Source organism: Arvicanthis niloticus, chromosome 6 (genome assembly GCF_011762505.2).
Source record: "Arvicanthis niloticus isolate mArvNil1 chromosome 6, mArvNil1.pat.X, whole genome shotgun sequence".
NCBI lineage: Eukaryota > Metazoa > Chordata > Mammalia > Rodentia > Muridae > Arvicanthis > Arvicanthis niloticus.
The window spans coordinates 16,887,138-16,906,856 of record NC_047663.1 but is presented as its reverse complement, the minus strand read 5'-3'; the positions used below and the strand labels follow the sequence as shown (position 1 = coordinate 16,906,856).

General features: G+C 45.9%; 1 protein-coding gene across 5 annotated transcripts in view; it reads right to left on the bottom strand.

The window, feature by feature from the left end:
* Positions 1-19,181, bottom strand: part of Marchf10 (membrane associated ring-CH-type finger 10) — a 90,368-nt gene extending 71,187 nt beyond the window's left edge. The window contains exons 1-4 of one of the 5 annotated variants that reach the window (XM_076935625.1): positions 18,791-19,181; positions 16,674-16,758; positions 13,404-13,510; positions 805-921 (exon numbers count right to left, since the gene is read on the bottom strand). In XM_076935625.1, coding sequence (XP_076791740.1) covers positions 805-921; positions 13,404-13,493 — 207 coding nt within the window. In that variant the 5' untranslated portion in view covers positions 13,494-13,510; positions 16,674-16,758; positions 18,791-19,181. Of the gene's footprint in view, positions 1-804; positions 922-13,403; positions 13,511-16,673; positions 16,759-17,411; positions 17,599-18,790 lie in introns of those variants that run through there. The other 4 variants (XM_034506899.2, XM_034506900.2, XM_076935623.1 and 1 more) reach the window with 4 other exon arrangements.
* Positions 19,182-19,719: the final 538 nt, after the last annotated feature.

Below are 19,719 nucleotides of genomic sequence, written 5' to 3'. Positions count from 1 at the left end.
ATTGTTATCATGTTACATGAAAATACCTAAACAATTGCCAGTTACTATATATGCAGTTTTCATTGCCTTTTGCTCTCTTTCTGCGTGTAAATTAAAGCTGGAGTCAGCAAAGCAAAGGGTTAGATCAGAAGCCACAAACATGGTGCAGAACTTGAGGAGGCCCAGTGCCTCAGACTCTAAGATCAATGTATGTCTTAGACCAGGAATGTCAGGTCCTTCACCATTAGGGGACAAGAGCAGGGACCAGCAAGGGATGCCTTGGCTTGGGCGTGACAGGATAGGAGCTCCTGGCTCACGTCTTCCTTGCCCTTGCCTTTCGGATTCTGCAACGAACTTCTATTTTATTAGTTTTTGTGTCCATGTGTGTTCACATGTGTATGAAATGATATTTATCTCCAGCTGTTCGGGCATATGGTAGCCAGCTGTACAGACATCTTGGGTGTTGTACCTTGAGTATCACATACTTTTTTGGGGGGACAGGGGTTTGAGATAGGGGTGCTTTTTCACTGGCTTGGGGTTTTTCCAATTCTGGCAGGCTATCTGGCCAGCGGGCTCCAGGAGTCCTCCTGTTTCAGGCTCCCCAGCTCTGGGGTCCCAAGCACACACTACCATGATTGGCTTTTTTTTTTTTTTTTAAAAATGGGTTTTGGAAATTGAACTCAGGTTCTCAGGTTTGTGAAGCAAGCTCTTTACCAACTCATAGCTCCAATAGGTTCCTTTTGGAGTTGGTTTTCACACACACACACACACACACACACACACACACACACACGCGCGCGCGCAAAAGACTTAAATTCTCCGTACCTGTTTGCATGACGACCCGCTTGAAAACCGGGACCTGTCACTTGTGTCTTTCCCCCACAGCTGCTCCTGTTTCTTCTCATTTGGTTCTTTCTTGTATTCCTGTCGTTTCAAACAAGCCTAGGGAACACACGACACCGATGAGAAACAGCTTCTTTCTTCTGGGTCTGTGAGTAGTTTGGGCAATTTCAGGCTTAAGACCAATTTGAGAGGCATGAGGAAAATGATATTTATCTCCAGCTGTTCATGAAATATCTGTCACCAGCTCCAAAGATCAGGTGTCATTCCCTCCTCCCAAACACCCAAAATGCTGGGATTCAAACCACCACCCACTGCTCTAGTAAATACAAACAATAAACACACTACAAACACACTATGGGACATTTTATAAAGAATAGGTTTTTTTTCTTTCTTTCCAAAAGATTTTATTTTATGTATGTCTGTGTGTACATATCCATGTGCATGTATGTGCACATGTAAGGTGTCCGGGGAGGTCAGAGACGCCCGGAGTCCCTTTGGCACTTCGGCCCCAGGTGTTCATGAACCCTCCCTACTGCATTAGGAAGCTGAACTTTTTGGGCCTCTTGACTGCGGAGCCATCTCTTCAGCCCCTAAAACAGCTGCCTGTTTAAGGAAGGTGGTGCTCCAAAAGCCATGTCAACGTCATCCAGTCTTACTCCCCTCTGTGGCACCCAGTCTTGCCATGTCTTGGGCTGATCTCCGGCTAGGCTGTTAGTTACAGGAGAAGACTTTTCTTGCATCTGCTTTATACAGCCCCCTCTGTGTAGAATACGGTTCCTTTGGCTCAGCCTGCTGAGCACTAAGATCTGACTGTGTGACATCATCTCTTTCCCTGAATCAATTGCTAGTGGAATGAAGCGGTGCACAGTAGCCTGCCTCTATCTGTAGCTTCAACAGTTACCTACAGTCATCTTCGGTCCACAAACATGAAATGGAAGATTCCAAGAATTAATAATTCATAAGTTTTGAATCTCCTACCATTCTGAATAATGTGATAAAAACCTCACTCCATCCCACTCTTTCCTGCCCTGGACATGAATTGTCTCTTTGTCCAGTATATGTACACTCTGTGTGCTGCACTCCTGCACTTCATAGCTGCTGCATTTGTCAGCTCTGCTGTGGCATATCAAAACACTGCTGCTGAGTAATCCTTGGGTTGTTTAATGATGGCCCCCAAGGGCAAGAGCAGTGACCGGCAACTGTGTTACAGTGTATCGCCAGAATTGTTCCTTCTTAAGACGAGGTAACACTGCTAATCTTTTGCTGTGCCTAATGGGACAGGACAAGGGTTTCTTCTGCTTACAATTCCAGGTTGTAGTCCATCAGGGAGAGGAGATAAAGGTAGGAACTCCAGCAGTTAGATCGTATCCAGCCATAAGCAGAGAGAATAAACACACAGTATCCCAGCCTGCTTGCTGATTGCTTCTGCTTGGGTGGCTTTCTTCACTCTTACACAGGGCATCCAGACTCAGTGTGGGTCTTCCCACTTCAATTAACCATCAGGACGATCCCTCACAGACTGCCCCCTCCCACCTGATTTAGGTATTGCTCAATTGAGATTCTCTTCTCTAGGAAGTCTAGGTTGTGGCAAGGTGACATTTAAAACCCTTTATGGTTCAGGATTCTACGGGGGGGGGTAATGTGGTCTTGGAAGGTCCCCCCCCCCACCCTGTGATAAAGAGGGGCACTGCTGTGTATCAACACAAAGCTAATCCACACAGTTTGAATTGTATAATTTTCCTATTTCTTCATAATTGGTTTTGTTTTGCAGCCTTTTCCCCCTGATAGCCAGTAAGAATTTAGAGAGTAAGTATCGCCTCTCACTTCTCGAATTTTCTATCATCTTGAATTGTATTTTTTTTCTTTTGTCAATTTTAAAGTTGGTACAGAAAAAAAACGGATTTCATCATCACATTTTCTGACATGTACGACATTGTGTTTTGCTTATATTTGTCTTACTCTTTTTGTCATTCCATTTGTGTGTATGTGTGTATATATATATATATATATATATTCCCATATATATAAGGGATGACAAAAATTTATATAGATAGAGAAATTTTAAGTAGTTTACTAAAATATAAAATGTTAATAGTGTTTGTGAATGTTATACTTAGTATACTGTAGTCACCTCATTTACACCTGATTTCTCTTCACTCCAATTCCTCCGAAGTCCCTCCCATCCCTTCTCAAATTAATGAATGACCTCTCCTTCTTTGATATATGTGTGTGTGTGTGTGTGTGTGCGTGCGCGCGCGCACACACACATATATATTACATTTAGTGCTGCTTGTGTTTGTGCTGAGGGCTGATCACTTGGGATTGGATTCCCTATCTGGGGGTTAGTTCATCTGTAGAGAAAATGGATTCTCCCTTCCTCGGTGGCCATTGATGCCTCTTCATCCAGTAATGGGGCCTTGTGATACTTTCCCTCATCCATGTTTCCATGACAACTAGTGTGATCACTGTGCTGGTCTTGTATGCATGTATTCTTAATCTAAATTGTATTTGACTCTGGCTTTGAATCACACTTTTGCTTCAGAAAATATCAATCTCTAGATGCAAAGTAATAAAAATAAAATAACCGCCCCACCCTCTGCAAATCACCATTTTTCTTAGCAAAATTAAAATAAAATCTAGTGCTAAACACTTTTCCTCTGCATCAGGACTGAAGTGATCCAAGGGTACCAGGGATTTTAACTGATATTTAAAATCCTGCTCCTCCTTCCCAAATAACAAAACTGCTTGGAGCATTTCTATGCTCATAGATCCCGTGACCCTCTCTCATTTGTGACCTACCAGGGTCAAATTAGTCACTAAAGAAGTCTGGTGTAAAGACCAAAGATGGTGTTACTGAAGAAGACTGGCCATTTCCCCACTCCCTGACTTAGTAAGAAAGGAAAGATTTCTGTTTGCATTTTCTCTCTGCTTCCATTATAAAAAAAAAAAAAAAAAAGAAAGAAAGAAAGAAAGAAAGAAAGAAAGAAAGAAAGAAGCATTTCCTTTTGAATGCAGTAGGATTCACAGTTTCCTGCCAGGGGAAAGCCTGAGCAGTTAGGCTACAAGGTTAAGAATAGCCGTGAACTACTGTAGTAAAACAGAAGCTGCCTGGAACCACCTGGAAGGAGTTAGTCACACTGCGCCTAGCAAAGAAATTGTAGGTGAACCCCCTGCCCCCCAGCTCACCAGCTGGTCACCTGCAGCAGGTGAACTCCTGGATTCCTAGAGAAAGATGAGGTCTCACCCCACCAGGCTTGGAAAGGGAGAACACCCCAAAGTGATTGGCTTGGTTTTTACTGCTGTCCCTCAGTCTGTTTTATTTTGAACAATTCGGTTACTAAGTCATTGAAATGGAGACTGAGAAGTAGGCCGGGGCCTGTGTGTGGCATAATGTAAGCAAAGAAACCCAAAGAAGGGGCTGGAGAGACTCTAGGCTTAAGTGCACTTGCTTCCTACAGAGGACTGGAATTAGTTCCCAGCACTTAGACTCACTGAGTGGCTCAGAACTACTAGTAAACTCTGCTCTAGGGGAACACACACACACACACACACACACACACACGCACACACACGCACATGCACACATATGTGGGTACAGTCACTAGAAAGAGAGAGAGAGGAGAGTTACCCAAATAATATTAGACAGTACCTGTCAAAAAATAAGATCAACAACGGAAAAAAAAAAAAAAAAGGCCAGGTAAACTTAAAGGAAGTTGGCTGAAGAGATTTATGAAATTCAAGTAGACTAGCTTTCAAAAAAACATTAAAATATGATTTACTATTTATAGGGGTGCACACATGACACACATATGGAGGTCACAGGACATCTGGTACAAGTCAGTTCTCTCCTTCCACTGTCTGAGTTGGGGGCGGGGGCTCGAACCCAGACTGCCAAAGTTGTCAGCAAGAGGAGACTTTCCAGTTAAGCCATCCTGCCCTGAGCTGTTTGTCTGGGTGTGGCTCTTCCCACTGTGCCCTCTAATCAGAGCACCTGTTGTTGTGGGGGACGTTTACATGAAAGTCTGTTTCTAAAAGTGGCAGGTGTAAGTGGCGACCTCACCTGTGGGTTTTTAGGCCATTGCTGCTGATCAGAAAGTGGAGGGGCCAGTGTGAACAAACCCAGGTGGGACCGAGGAAGATTTTGAACCCAAGTCTTGTAGGCTGGGTGGTTTTACTTATTCAAAATTCTTCTCATGAACACACATGACTTAAATATTTCTCTATCAGGAGGAGAGCATGGATAGATTGGTTTTTGCAGTGTTGAGAAAAATTCTCTCTGATTCCTTGTCTCTCATGGATTAGTGGGAGGCCAGATAAGCCTTGGCAGGGCAGAAAATGATTTTCAGCCTGAGATGGCCGAGCAATCTTTCTGTTTGAATCAAACACTGATCCTGTCAAAGTTACAGCTCTGCTGAGAAGGAATGCGGAAACGGAACTACCAGAAGTCCAGTCCTAAGAGTCAAACCCCAGGCATCCTCTGCCCCAGGATGTGTTGTCTGTCTGTGAATGTGAATGGTCTGCTTGTTTGTATAGTCACTGATGGTAATGGTTCTGTGGTTGGGGTCCTCAAGTGGCCAGGTGGCAGGAAAAGGTGGAATCTACGGGTGGGGAGGGAAAAAAACTATAATAATTTACTGTCCTTCTTGTGGATTATTCTACTTGTGTTCCACCTGTCAGGATGAAATGCCTGTGAGTCTCGAACGTGTGGTCAGGGCATCAGAGACCAGTCTTGAAGTTAAATGCTTCAGGTGACTTCTGGGGAGAACCAGTGGGGCTCCCTTCTCTTCCCCTTTAGTGGTGACTGAGCCTTCCCCCCCCCACACACCTTGGCCCTCTAACAACAGCACAGGCAGAGGCTTCCACTGTGGGAGCAAGTCACAGAGTTTGCCTGTGGGGGATGGCGTGGGTTATGTGACTCACTGTAACCCAATCCTGGTAAACACACCCAACCCGGGCTCTGCCACATCCTAGCAGAGACCTTGGCCAGCAGGCTTCATGGATTGCCACTTCCTCAGAAAGTCTGTCCCTGTGCGGGGAGGTGGCTAGGAAAGCAGAAGAATCTCTCAGGACCTTAGCTGTGACTGGCCTCGGGGGAGGGTTCAATGTCCCCCCACCCCCCCCCATCATCATCATCAGGCTTTTAATTGTTATTTTCCCACTTCCTGGTTTACTTATTTCTAAACTCAGCCTCTGCATGTGACTATGATCTTGGTCACAAAAGAAAGAGTCTTCCTGTTTGGGCCTGAGGCATACTCTTGCCCTGAGGGACACGTCTGGTCTCTGGACCGAGGGTACTCAGCCAGCCAGCTGAGGGACTTCTGTGTCCTTAGTTAGAATCAGAGGTTCTTTATTACCTGCTGTCATGGGGGTCCTGAAGACCCAAGAAGCCATGTGTCATAGGAGCAATGTCTACTTCTGATATGAAAACAGCTATCATAAAAATAGCCTAAATTTTAAAAGAAAAAAATATGGCCATTACTATTTACTTTTTTTTTTTTTTTTTTTTTTTTTTTTTTTTTTTTAGAAAAGATGTCATGTAGTTCAGGCTGGTTTTGAATTTGCTATGTAGCCCAGAATGATCTTGACTAAACTTCTGCCTCTGTTGCCTGAGAGCTGAGGATTTAGATGGGGTTTACCCGTAATCTTGCACATGGTTTTATGCAGTGATGGGGACTGAACCTAAGGCTTTATGCATCCTAGGTGTGCTGGTGGATTTTTTTTTTCTTTCAACTTGACACAAGCTAGAGTCAGTCATATGTTAGGAGAGACCCTCACGTAAGGAATTACTTCCCCCAGATTGTCCAGTGGGCAGGCCTATGGGGCATTTTCTTTATTAACTGTTACTGAACTGAACAAGCCATGGAAAGTGATCCAGGAGGCAGTGCTCCCCCATGGCCTTCGCACCAGTTCCTGCCTCCAGGTTCCTGCCCAGACTTCCTTGGGTGATGGTTTGTAAGCTGTAAACTGAAACAAACCAGTTCCTTCCCTAGTTGCTTCCAGCTGTGTTGTGTATCACAGAGACAGAAAGAAAACTAGGAGACTAGACAAAAGTTCTACCAACTGAACTGTATCCCCAACTTTACATCTCAGTTAATAATGGCGGCTGTTCGGTTGCTGCTGCTCTGAGCCTGTCAGCTCTGTGATGTGAGGAGGGCATGCTGACACTGCCTTCAGCTCTTCCATGTTGCTCTTATTAGGTCTGGAGTGCCTAACTCAGAGTTGGGGGCTTTAGTGATTATCTGTGACATTATTAAAGTTCACTTACAAAACAAAGGTTTAAATTTTTTTTCAGATATTAGGATATTTGCATATATCACAGGACAAGATCTCTGGCAGATGAGTCCGGCTCTACCCACAAAAACCCAGGTGCCTTAACTTAAGCCCATAGTTTGAGGGCACTTTATATAATATTTTAAATAATTTTGTGAATGGAAACAAATTTTCCTGGTGTGGCATCATATTAGGTGCTAGACTAGTTTCATAGTCTAGAGTATTTGAGATTTGAGATTTTCGGATCAGAGCTTCTTAACCTGTCCCTCTCCCCTGCCACCTGCTGCCACCAGGTATAAAAGCTATCACCATGTCCTTCAACACATTTGTATGTCCTGTTTAGTTGTTTGATCTGCACTTGAAAGAGTTGAGGTGGGTAAGTGACATGAAATGAAACCAATTTGAGCACATTTGAGAGACTGTAGAAAATTGTGTGGAAATGCCAAGTGTAATCTTTCTGTCTTCTTTTCCAGTGGGCATTAATGGTTAAGGCTAAATTCTGCCTCCCGTTACATAAATACATTTGAGGAAGAGGGAGACAGCGGGGTGGGGGGGGGGAGAGAGAGAGAGAGAGAGAGAGAGAGAGAGAGAGAGAGAGAGAGAGAGAAGAAACATGAACACCCTTGGAAGAACAGAGCCAAATTCTAAGATAGAATATAATTATATACGGGCTACCCAATTCTGAAATAGCGTGTAATATGACAGATAGATGTTTGTCTCCTTTTTTTTTCTTAGAAGAGCCCCACCCAGCCACTGAAAGGAGCAGAAGCAAGACAATTACGGGTGGGTTTAGCCATTTCTTGTAGCTAGCCCACAGACCTATAAAGGCCCTGATAATTTAATGCATACCGCCCTTTGGTGTATTTTAGGACAGAGCAGGAATAACTTTAGAAAAAATTAGGAGGTTCCTAAGGGCTTCAATTTGAGCCAGTTCATTAAAGACAAGTCAAGAATGGGTGGAATGTGAGGCAAGTGTGTATGACTTGGAAGGTGCGAGTAGTGATTAGGTCTTCCCCTATGTGTGTATCCATTCTGCAGCGGGAAATCCCAGGTGTCCTGAGCAGATGGCCGCACTGAGGGGGACCGTTTGGATTCCCACAGGGTGCAATGGGCCAAACCCGCAGCAGGCACATGCAACCTGCTGACAATGTGACATGCTGTCCCAGCAAAGTTCACATGCAAAAGCCATGCAGTCAAGTTACCAAAAATCATTAAAATAACCTCCCGATGTTTAAATACGTTTATGGTTTTGTGTTGCCTGCATCCATAGCTATACATGGCCACACGAGGCGGGTTGGACGTAACCCATTAGGTTATGACTATACTTCCAACACAACAGCTATCCTTAGTAAATGATCTAAATACACTGTGGCTGGATGACTAAGTTAGTGAACAGTTAGTTACTGGAGTCATAAAATTAATCCTTTTTTTTTTTTTGACAGAGTCTCTTAAGACCAGCCCAGGGGAACGTTGATCTCATGGTCCCCCTTTTTCTGCTTCTCAAATGCTGGAAGTTTAGAAGTACACTTTCATGCCCAGCTGAAAGTGATTTTGTTTGTTTGTTTGATTGATTGATTGACTGAGACATAGCTTCTCTGTGTAGCCCTGGCTGGCCTGAAACTCATTCTGTAGACCAGGTTGGCCTCAAACTCAGAGATCTGCCTGCTTCTGCCTCCTGAGTGCTGAGGTAAAAGCATGAGCCTCTATGCCTAGCACTGCAAATGATTATTTAAGTCACAGCTTTAAAGCCTTTCTGGAAAAAAGGCAAGGGACAGATTTTTAAATATTATTTTAAAATTATTGTGGGGCCAGGCATGGCGGTGTACACATTAAACGCCAGTACTCAGTAGGCAGGGCAGAGGTAGGTGGATCTCTGAGTTAGAGGCCAGCCTGGTCTACAGAGTGAGTTCCAGCCAGCCATGTCTACATAGTGAGACCCTGTCTAAAAGAAAAGAAAATGACAAGTTCAATCCTAATTCCGGCTGCAGGTGTTAAAAAGGTACTGAGGAGCTGGGGATGAAGGCAGTGTCCTAAAACTGGCTGCAAATCTAACAAAAATCATTAGCACACTTAAAACAGATTGAATTCTATGCTATGAAAATTGCCACTCCGTGATTTCTTAAAAACAAACAAAAAATGAATCCTGATACTATGTGAGTATAGAGATTCTAAGTTCTAAATTAAAATCATGATCCTAACTGTACTTGCAGAGAATGCAATTAAAGCGGGGGTAGGGGCGTCAGTAATGTGGATGAGGTGAGGGTGGGGGCCAGGGTTGGGGTTAAGAAGTAGTTCTTGCTAAGGTTAGACTGTCTTAGGTCCTTGCCGGATCTGAATCCTGGCTTTGGGAAGCTACTAAAGGTCTTCACGTATTCCAGAAGCATGGGCGGATGCTCTGCTTAGATTAAGACAAAAAGTCAGGCAGATGACAAAGCAGACAGGATAGGAGCAGACCAGCTAACACTAAAGTATAATGTGACAGTCCTGGGCAGAAATTATGGCATTTGGGGCCATGGTGGCAGCCACAAGATAAAGGGTACCACAAGGTGGTGTGCTCTTAGGTGAGCTTGGCAGAGTTTGTTAGCTAAAGCTTTGTGGGTGGGAGAGAGGAAGGAGAGGGGGAGGTTGATCTGAAGAGAGCTAGGAGGGGGATGGACATGTGATGTCCTGTGGACATGTGATGTCCTGTGGACATGTTGGCTTTGTGATGCCCATGTGATACCCAGATGAAAATAACCAATACGCAGGTGTGCCCGTGAACCTGGCACTCTGGGGAGACTTCTGGGTACAAGACATTTATATAAAATCATGGATAAAACCAGGAAGATCCAACAGCCGATGGGGACCTTGTATGTCAGAAAAGGTGGGGGTGGGGAGCTAAGGATGGGACTCTGTGAATCAGCAATTAAGGGCAGGGAGAAGAGGAGACAGTAGAAAGGGGAAATGGAGACTAACACGAGGGAGACAGTGGGTCAGGAGACCGTGACACCACAGAGAAGAGGACAGGAAAAGTAGCCTTCAGGAAACCAAGACTGCGAAGGTCTCATTGAATTTGGCTCCTGACCTCAACAGTGGTTAGGGAGAAGGAAGAGGAGACTTAAAAAACAAACATACAAACTGAGGAGGAAGTGGAGGCAGAAATGAGGCTGGCTGCAGGAGTCTGAGACAGACAGGAAGCAGTCAGGGATGCTGTTGATGTGGGGCAAAAGGCTTTGTTCCGTGTTTCTTAAGGTGGACACTGCAGCACATTTAGATTGAGCCAATAAGAGAAGGTGGGCTGAGGGTACTCGTTTGGTAGAGGGCTTGCATGCAGGAAGCCTTGGATCCTAGCTCCAGCAAGATGGCGGGTAGGTAGTTCATATATAGAATATAGATAAATACATACACAAGTAAATACAATATAGTGGGAGAGAGGTCAAAATACAGACAACAGTGTCCCACGGACGGCAGAGGCTGACAACCGAGGGGCTGGGCCACAGTCTCAGTTGGTCACAAGCAGGACAAAGATCACTCTAGCCTCTGAGATGGGAGGTCTGGAAGGTTGTGAAGCGAGCCTCAGCCTCAAGGGGAAGAGGTTGAGAGGCCTCCCCTACTGCTGGCCCCCCACTGGTGGCTCAGGATTTTGTTTGAAAGGAAATTGGAAGTGTGGAGAGGTAAAAACTGGGAAGCTTTAAATCAAGAGGATGGCCAGAAGAGCTGATGGACGGGAGTCATCGCTCTCTGTGCACCGATGCTCACCTCCATCCATCGCCTGCTCTGCTTCCAGCTTCTGGGCTGGACCACTTCTTGCCGCCTTCATGCCGACAAACTTGGGCCAATTCACCATAACCTTTTTCTTAAATGTCAATCATACATTTCCTTTCAAAATCTTTTGCTTTTTCTCTTGCCCCTTCCAGTCCTTTCCCCTCACAAAAGCCAAAGTGATTTAAAAAAAAATCTAAACCAGATCATGTCTCTTCTCTCGAAAACTGTCCTGTGTTCTCACAGTGATGAGATTCCTATTGGCGGCATGTCCTGCTTCTCCCTGTGAGAGCCAGCCTGAGCTGGTTCTACAGAGCTCTTCTCCTCTTGTTAGACACTTTCTGGTGGCTCCAAGCAGATCCTGCCTCAGGGCCTTTACATTTGGCTTGTGATGGCTTGGTTAGCTCTTTCCCATCACTTACAGGCTCAGACGCCGCTCTCCCTCAGTGCTGGTCTCTGGGAGCCTGGCCCCTTCCCCTCACTACACTGCGGCAGTTGGTTTTCATATATTTTATCAGCCACTGACTCAGTTTATCATGACTGTAACACATTTCTGAGGTAGGCCGGCTTAAAGACAGCTGTTTTGGCTCATAGCCTTGATCATGACAGATGCTATAATGAAATGGTCCTGTAGCTTTGAGCCTGAGGAGCTACAGGACACCATGGCAACAGCATCCATTCACCTCATAGTGGCCAGGAAGTTAAAGGGCAGAAGGGGCTAGGATCCCATAGATCCCTTCCGAAGCTGCATATCTCCAAAGATCTAAGACTTTTGTTAGTCTCCGCCCCTTAAAGGTTTCCCATCTCCTCATAGTAGGCAAGTAGGGAACCACGCCTCTAACACACGGGCTCACGAGGGAACATTCTAGTGTCAACCTAGAGCGGTCACTAAAGTAACGCCACATTGTGTGCACATTTTCTACCTCCCAAACTTAGAAGAAGAATGCTGGGAAATCAGGGACCTTGTTCAGCACATAGTAGGCATTTAGTGGATTAAATATTGCTTGAATGACCAAATGAAACAAAACACAACTGGCAGTGCTGACAGCTTCAGTGAGCCTGGATCATAAAACCAGTGTGGACCCAGGACCATGGTTGTGTAATTTTCTTCACCGGGGACCACTGACAACAAGATAATTGCCTTATGCACTCATTGTAGAGACAGTGTTAACCAAGTGCTTCCACTCACCAGCCGGGGTAGGGGTGGGGGACAGAGGCAGCTTTGTGGAAATTGGATGATTCCCTGAGTAATAATCTGTCGGTGAGTTGACATTCCTATTCAATTTCTGAAAATTTCCTCCCCTTTGTAGTCCTCCTGGGTGTGGAGGCACCTGGGGGAAGAAACTGCTGGCCCTTTCTAGCCTCGGTGCAGAGGAGTGCTGTTCAGGTGAAGTCAGGTTACTGAGACGGGTCTGGTTTCCTTGGTGACCCACACGGCTCAGTTCTATCTGAAATTGCTAAGGAGGAGAAAAACCTGATAGTTGAGCCGTGTTTTCCTTGGGGAGGAACAGCTTTCTGAGCTCCATGGAGGCTGAGGATATGTCTCCCTGATTGGCCAGAGCAGCTTCTCTCAGAGGGGGGTTGGGGGAGAGTTGAGTGACATCTCCTAAATGCTCCAAGAGTCCCACAACCCAGCCCAGCAAATCTGTCCTAAGCCAGCCCCAGGTAATTACATCATGACCCCTCAGGCTCCCATAAGTTTTGTTTTTGCATGCAAACACTGTAGCCACGGAGACCAGAGGTTTGCTTGGTGAGTGTGCTAACCACCTTTCCTCTGGCACCCATGACAACAGAAAGGGCATGCTCTTCTGTAAATGGTAGGGCAACTCAGTTAACCCTTTAAGGTCTCTCTCTTTGTTTCTCAGTCAGTCAAACATGAACCCCACTATCACTTCTTGTCAAGAGTGGTGGTGGGTCAAATGCTGCATTAAATATTTGTGTGGATGCATGAACATGTGTATGGCGTATATGTGCGTGTGTGCACACAAGTGTGCACATCCAGACACACATGTGTGGGACAGTGGAAAATATTGGGGTGTGTTGCTGTCTTCTTTATCTTCCTTCCTCGACACAGGGTCATTCACTTAATCTGGGGCTAGGCTGGTGGCCAGCAGACCCTGGTGACCCTGTCTGTGGCCTGAAGACCCTTGGGGTAACCTGGGATAACATGCGCATGGCCATGCTTAGCTTGTCATGTGCTTGCAGGAGCTTATGTTCATGCAGCAAGTGCGCTCATCCACTGGGCCTCAGCCCCAGCCCCAGCTCCAGCCCCAGCCCCAGCCCCTGCGCGCACTATCTCCCCAAGTGCTCATGTGTACTCAGCAGTACTTCTCTGACTGAGCCAGCTCCTAGCCCCTACATTTAGGTTGTTTTTTCCACTGGCCCCTAACATTGTAGCATGGAGGATGGGGTGGGGTAAAACAGGAAACTGGGACCACCACTGGGATAAACGGCCTCTCGTGGTCCATCAGTGAGTGGTGGGTTGTGGGTGGGAGTGGTGTTTTTACCCAAGCTGTCTTCCAAATTCTATTACTCCAAGAGACAGGAGAGTCCTTGTTTTCTGCAATTACCTGATATTCTGAGTCCACCTTATGCTGCATGTCCCGTAGATACTGAACATCGCTGACGAACTTCTGCCTGTCCCTCGCTTCATGCAACATGGTTCTTAGTTCCTGATCTATGCATGAGAGGGAGATAAGCATTACTGTGACAGACGCTTTTATGAGTCACCATATTTGGATTTATTTGGGTATAATTGCGTGTGTTCTTTTATTAATCTATTCCACCATTGTTTGGAAGGTATAGACATCCCCCCCCCTTTAAAATTAGTGTCTAAGTCCTTATATCCTTTCTGTTTCAAGCATAAATAATACAGTGACATTCATCAGCTGGCTTCAGTGATCCTATCCTGGTTATTCAGAGGGAGTTATGTTGACAGACACCTGATTGAGAAACAGTTCTAATGCATGGCAGAGAAGAAAACCAAGAGCCTAGACAGATCTGCAGTGACCAAACATGTAAGCCCTGGGTTGCTTAAATTCATGTATATGACTATTGTGCTCCCAGACACTGGCAGCTGCTGGGTAAGCAGCCAGTCAGGCAGACACGGCCCCACCTTTGTATTGCCTACAGTCTAGGATGGAGAACCAATGCTAGACAATTCAACCCTAACTGCCAGTTCAGAGCCGGGTGTGGGTTCTTTCAAAGAACGGCATTGTAGGGAAGCAGACTCTGTCTGGAGGGGTCAGGCCAGGACACTGGGTTTGATAGTCACGAGTCAGGCAAGGGGTCAGCATTGTCATTGGGCTTGATAAATTGTGAGTCAGGCAAGAGTTGGGAGAGGACAGAAGGTGGTTCAGAGCATGAAAGAGCAAGTGAGAAATGGAAAGAGGGCAGGGTGACTGGGGCAGATGGTGGGGAGAGCTGCAGAATGATGGGGGTTAGCAGGCATCAGCTCATATGGAGCCTTGTCACAGTGAGAAGACACGTGGAGCTACTGATAGGTTCTCACCTGGGAAATGAACGCTTGCATGTTGTGTGTGTGCTTGCATGTATGTGTGCATGTGTGGTTGTGGGTGCGTACATGTACGTGCATATGTGTGTGTGTGTGTCTGTGTGTCTGTGTATGTCTATGTGTGTATGTCTGTGGTGGTGGTGGTGGTGGTGGTGGTGTGTGTGTGTGTGTGTGTGTGTGTGTGTGTGTGTAGGCCAGTGTTTGACATCGGGCATTTTTCTCCTTAGTCACTCTTCCTTTTATTTTTATTTATTTATTTTTTTGAGAGATGGTATCTTTTGAGCCTAGAACTTACTGATTTTGCAAGAATAGCTGACCAGAAAGTCTCAGGGATCCTTCTGTCTCTTCTTGCTCAAGCTTTTTAAGTGGGTTATGAGGGAACAGCCTGAACTCAAGTCCTAATGTTTACTAACTGAGCCATCTCCCAACCCTTTACACTTGTGTGAAAAAAAGGCTCCTAAAGTTGCAGTGTGGAGGACGAGGTGGGGATAAAACATGGACACCACTGGGTGTCCACAGTTGTGACCACCACTGGGACAGGAGATGAGATGGTAACAAGGCTCAGGCAGCAAATATGTCAGGACATTGGAAACAGGGTGGGGCTGGGGGTCCAAGCTCCCACAGACCAGCCTGTGGGTGGGCCAGGCGCTGCTCTGAGCAGCCATGTAGTTCACCTTCATAACATCACGTTGTAAGGCAGACACTGTCATTTCTGATACAGGAGGATAACCTAACCACATCTTCAAGAATGTTTAACCAAAAAGGGGGCATCCTGACCATCAGGAGACACAGCTAAGATAAGATTGAGCCTTTCATCAGTTACCTCTGAGGTAATGCTTTGTCTACCTGAAATCAGGAAGGATAGCTTTGTAAGAGAACAATGTGGAGTTTGACATGTCTACAGCACTGCAAATAGAGATGTCAAGCCTGCAGCAGTTAGACGCAGGCTTCGAGCTGACTGGACAGGTAAAGATCTGGCCAGTGCTGGCGTATGGGTAACAAGTGAAGTACAAGCAGAGTGGGTGCTGGACAGGGGACAAAACCATTAACACAAGATGTAAGGAAAAGATGGGTGAATAGAAGCTCTGTAAAGGACCCCAGGGGGCAGGAGGGAAACCCAGTGGGTATTGGGTCATTGATGCCGAAGAGGCATTTCCAGGAGGAGGCTGTTAATAGCCCTAGCAAGGGCAATTTTTGGGCCACGGGGCTGAAGTTACATTATACTAGCTGTATGAACAGCTGGCGAAGACGTGTCTTGATTTCAAGACAGTAGGCGTTGCTTGGTGTGCTCTAATTTGTGACGATAATATAACACAGCTCACAGTGTGAAACAGCCCAGTTCGTACTGAGACCACCAGACCGCATCAAGAGGATCATGGAAACCCACCTCCAATTCCTGCTTATGATTCACTGGAGCTTTCATGGCTTGCTACACATTTTAATGACTAACTATAGCGCTCTTTCAGCTCCTCAGGATTGGCAGGAGAGACAGTTGCCAACCAAGCCCTCAGGTGTGTGTGCTCTGCGGTGTTCCTGCCCTCCTCTGCTTTATTTGGTGTGAGTAGATATTGACAGTCAGCCTGTGCCTGACTCATGGTGACCCATCAGTGTCTGGGAGTTATGAAATCTTGCAAGGTTTATCATCTACCCCTGAGCAACATGGAGAGTTTCCTGGTCCCCAGGGGGATTATTTTTATTTAAGATAGACAGTGAATCTTTGAGACTTAGGGTCTCAAAGATAGTTCCATAGTTTATAAAACTTCTAAATAGGATCATGCTTCCTCCCGATTAAAGCTAGCCAATAATTCTCCCCAAGATAAGAATCAAGTTGACACACCAATCTTTGTCCTGTAAGACCCAACCTGATCTGGCTCTGTGGAACTCTTCCACCACCCCACACACCATGCTTTGCTATGTTCTCTTGAATGCTTCAGGGCAGTTTGGACTTGCTTTCATTTGGACTCGGGATGGTTGGGTGAGCGGTTCCCCATCTTGCCCTTTCAAAGGCATGTGGCTCTGTCCTCATTGCCTGTTATTTCTTATATTTATCAGCAAATGTGTTGGTCAGACTTCCATGACTGTAACAGGTACTTGAGGCAAGTAAAGACACACTAAAGTCTCTCTCTCTCTCTCTCTCTCTCTCTCTCTCTCTCTCTCTGTGTGTGTGTGTGTGTGTGTGTGTGTGTGTGAGAGAGAGAGAGAGAGAGAGACAGAGAGAGAGAGAGAGAGAGAGAGAGAGAGAGAGAGAGAGAGAGAGCACATTTCAGCAGACACTCATGGACCATATTTTCAAAGATCATACTTAACTTTTCATATAAATATGTACCTGCATAGAATGAAGTCTGTTCCCCCTTTTTTCAGTAAAAAAAACCGATGGGGTTAAAAACAGAAAGATGGACCCCCTGCTGCTCCTGTTGGGAAGAGAAGCCCGTCTGAATATTAATCAGGCAGAGAACATCAGGATTCATAAGGAAGCTATGTTAACGGCCACGAAGGGCACAGCCCACAGTCCAGTTGGATGAAACATTGTAGGTACAAAGTTAACCCAGTAAAGCCAGTTAATCTATCGTGCCCCCAGGGTGGTATAATTTAAGGAAGGTTCTTAGTCAAGAGGCAGAAAACAGTACCACTGAAAGACTTGCTAAGTCTTCCTGACTTCACAATCATCTGCAAAACAAAGAACTTTAACATTGTCCATGAGAGACTCTCCCCCACCCACCATTTCACTGTAAAATAAAACAGTTGAAACACCACGGTGCCACATGTAGTATCTTATTTAACTGTATCAAGACCCTATGAGATTAAACAATCTCCAGATGAACTTGAATTTTAGGCTGCACTATAAGTTTGAAAAACTGACCAGAATGAATGAGAAATAGAAAGAACTATATAGGAATAAATCCAGAGAAAATGCTTAATCCTTAGAGTGCCTTTTTGTGGGCCTACTCAACCAGCTGGCCCTTTGAAGCCAAGGCAGGTGCTAGAGTGCTGTGTGGGGGCAGAAAATAAAACGTGGGCATGGCGTGATTCTGAGATCGCAACCCGTGCTGTCTTCTGTTCTCACCTTTGAACTGTTTCTCGGTCTGGAAATCACGCATGATCATGTGTACGCCTGCTGGAAGCCTCTGGTGACAAAGCACTGGATCAAGTTTGTGTTTTACAGATCAGTGTGCGATGCCATGCTAAGGAGAGGGAAAGGGCCAGGGATGAGGAGGGATGTGAGGCAGGGGGAGGAAGGAAGTGATTCTGCCGGGCCTCAAAATTCCACGCATCTGTGAAATTTCAATGAGGAATATTCTAAGAACTCTGTGACACTTGAATTCCTCTCTAGCATAAATTTCCAGGGAATTCAGACTGAGGCACCCTGACTAAGAACAGGAATAAGGACAGAATACGTTTGTTTCCATTCTCTAAACGTATCACACGTGTGTACATACAGATGCACATGTACACGCCTGTGTACATGCCGTCTCCTTTTCTGTGACTATATTTGTCAAAAAAAAAAAAAAAAATCTGACCCGAAAGAAGTGCTTTTAAAATAAGCTATCTTACCATTTTCTCTCTATGCTCTCTCTGTGAAATATCGTTGAAACTATACTGTCTTGATTTTGGCAAATAAGCAAAATGTAAATTTAACCTCCTTATACTGAAGCTTCCTTTGAAGCAAGATGTAAGTATCTGTGTTGCCACCTGACATTCAGGTTTGGAAACCCCTCCATTTCCACGATTGGGTGCTTGGAAGAAGGGTTCCAGAAGATTTTAATCCAACCTTTTCCACAATGAATTAATTTGTAATGACAAGAATTACAGGACTTGTTTCAATTTTAGTTTGAATTTTTTTTTTTAAATCTCACTTTATAAACTTGTTCTGAATATAAGTTTAGTGACTTAGGCCCGTTTTATACTTCAGAGGCTGAGGGCTTGAGGCAGGGTGGCAGAGAGAGAGAGAGAGAGAAAGAGAGAGAGAGAGAGAGAGAGAGAGAGAGAGAGAGAGAGAGAGAGAGAGAGAGAGAGACTGTTCCAATTTAACGTAGGAAATTAAGGTTGGGGTAGAGGGTTGTATGAGAGACCCAGCTAACATACACAGACTATTAAGCCCAGAGCAGAGACTGTGTAATTGGAAAAATGAAAAGAACATCACAAGTTTGACAAGCGATTGGGTTCTACCATTAATAATACCACCGTTTCCACACTCAAAAGCTGTTTCCTGGTCTTGCAGACCAAGGTAGCTGTGCGGGGCTGGGGGTCGGGGGAGCTACCAGTGTGCAAAAAAACGACTAGACTCCTGTTAAATCTGTTCCTTTGAGGTAGAAACAAACTGCAGCTGGGGTCAGCCAGAAGAAAAGAGGGAGCTAAGAGATCTCATTTCCCTTCAGAATCTTTTAAGTTTTAAAGGTAAAGTTGATCTTCAGTTCTGGGAAGGCTGGGGTGGGCGCCCGTTACCTTGGGGATCAGCACTTTCGCCCCTCACAAGGGGCTAAAGGGGCCGCGGGGCGGAGCGGGTGGGCAGGCCCACAGCAGAAGAGCCGCCCATCAATCGTGCGTGGGGCCGGTCCTGGGCTCCTCTTCCTCCCTGACGCCTCACGTCTTCCCTCCCTCTAGCGGCCCCTCTTCCTTCTCCTCCCGGGAGGCAGCTGTCAGCCGCGGCCTCCGGCCTTTCTCGGGGTGGAGACGGTGGGGGCGGCTGCCTGGCGTCCTCCCGTTTCCTTGGCAACCGGGCCTCCCTCCTCGCGCGGTGCCGGTGCCGCTAGTCGCGAGGGAACGTGGATCGTGGGGGTGGGGCAGTGCTGCAGCCCGGGGGTCCTGAGTCCACACGTGGGCGGCCCCTCCGGTTGCCGTGGGAACGAGAAGGGATGCAGTTGGGAAAGGAAAGCAGTGATGGCGGCTGGCTTGGAAGAGATGCTCTAGGAATAGACACTGATTTTGTCTGTGTTCACGCCCAGACTCAGTGTTGTTTCTTATAAGATGGAGATTAGAAAATGGGAGAGGAAAAAAAATTAAATAAAACAGTAAAGGGAATAAATAGAAAGAAGAAAAGATCCTGCATGCACTTCTTGAGATGGTTGTTGTACAGGGATCTTCAAGCAAAATGTTCTGATCCAATCTCAGAGAAGAATTAAACGATTGAGGGAGGCACCCGATCAGCTTCAGAACAGAGACTAGCCTTAGTTAGCAGTGGTCATTACCGGCTTCTCCCGGAGAGAGGAGCTTGGAGGGCTAGACCAGTGCCCACCAGGTCCTTGGTTCACATCCTGTTCCTAGGCTGTTTATTTCTCACTGATGCGCTAATAGGCAGCCTCCAGTCTTCTATTTCTTTTGCATATTTAGGTACTCAGAACCTTGCTGGCTGATGCCACCTAAGGACTTTTAGA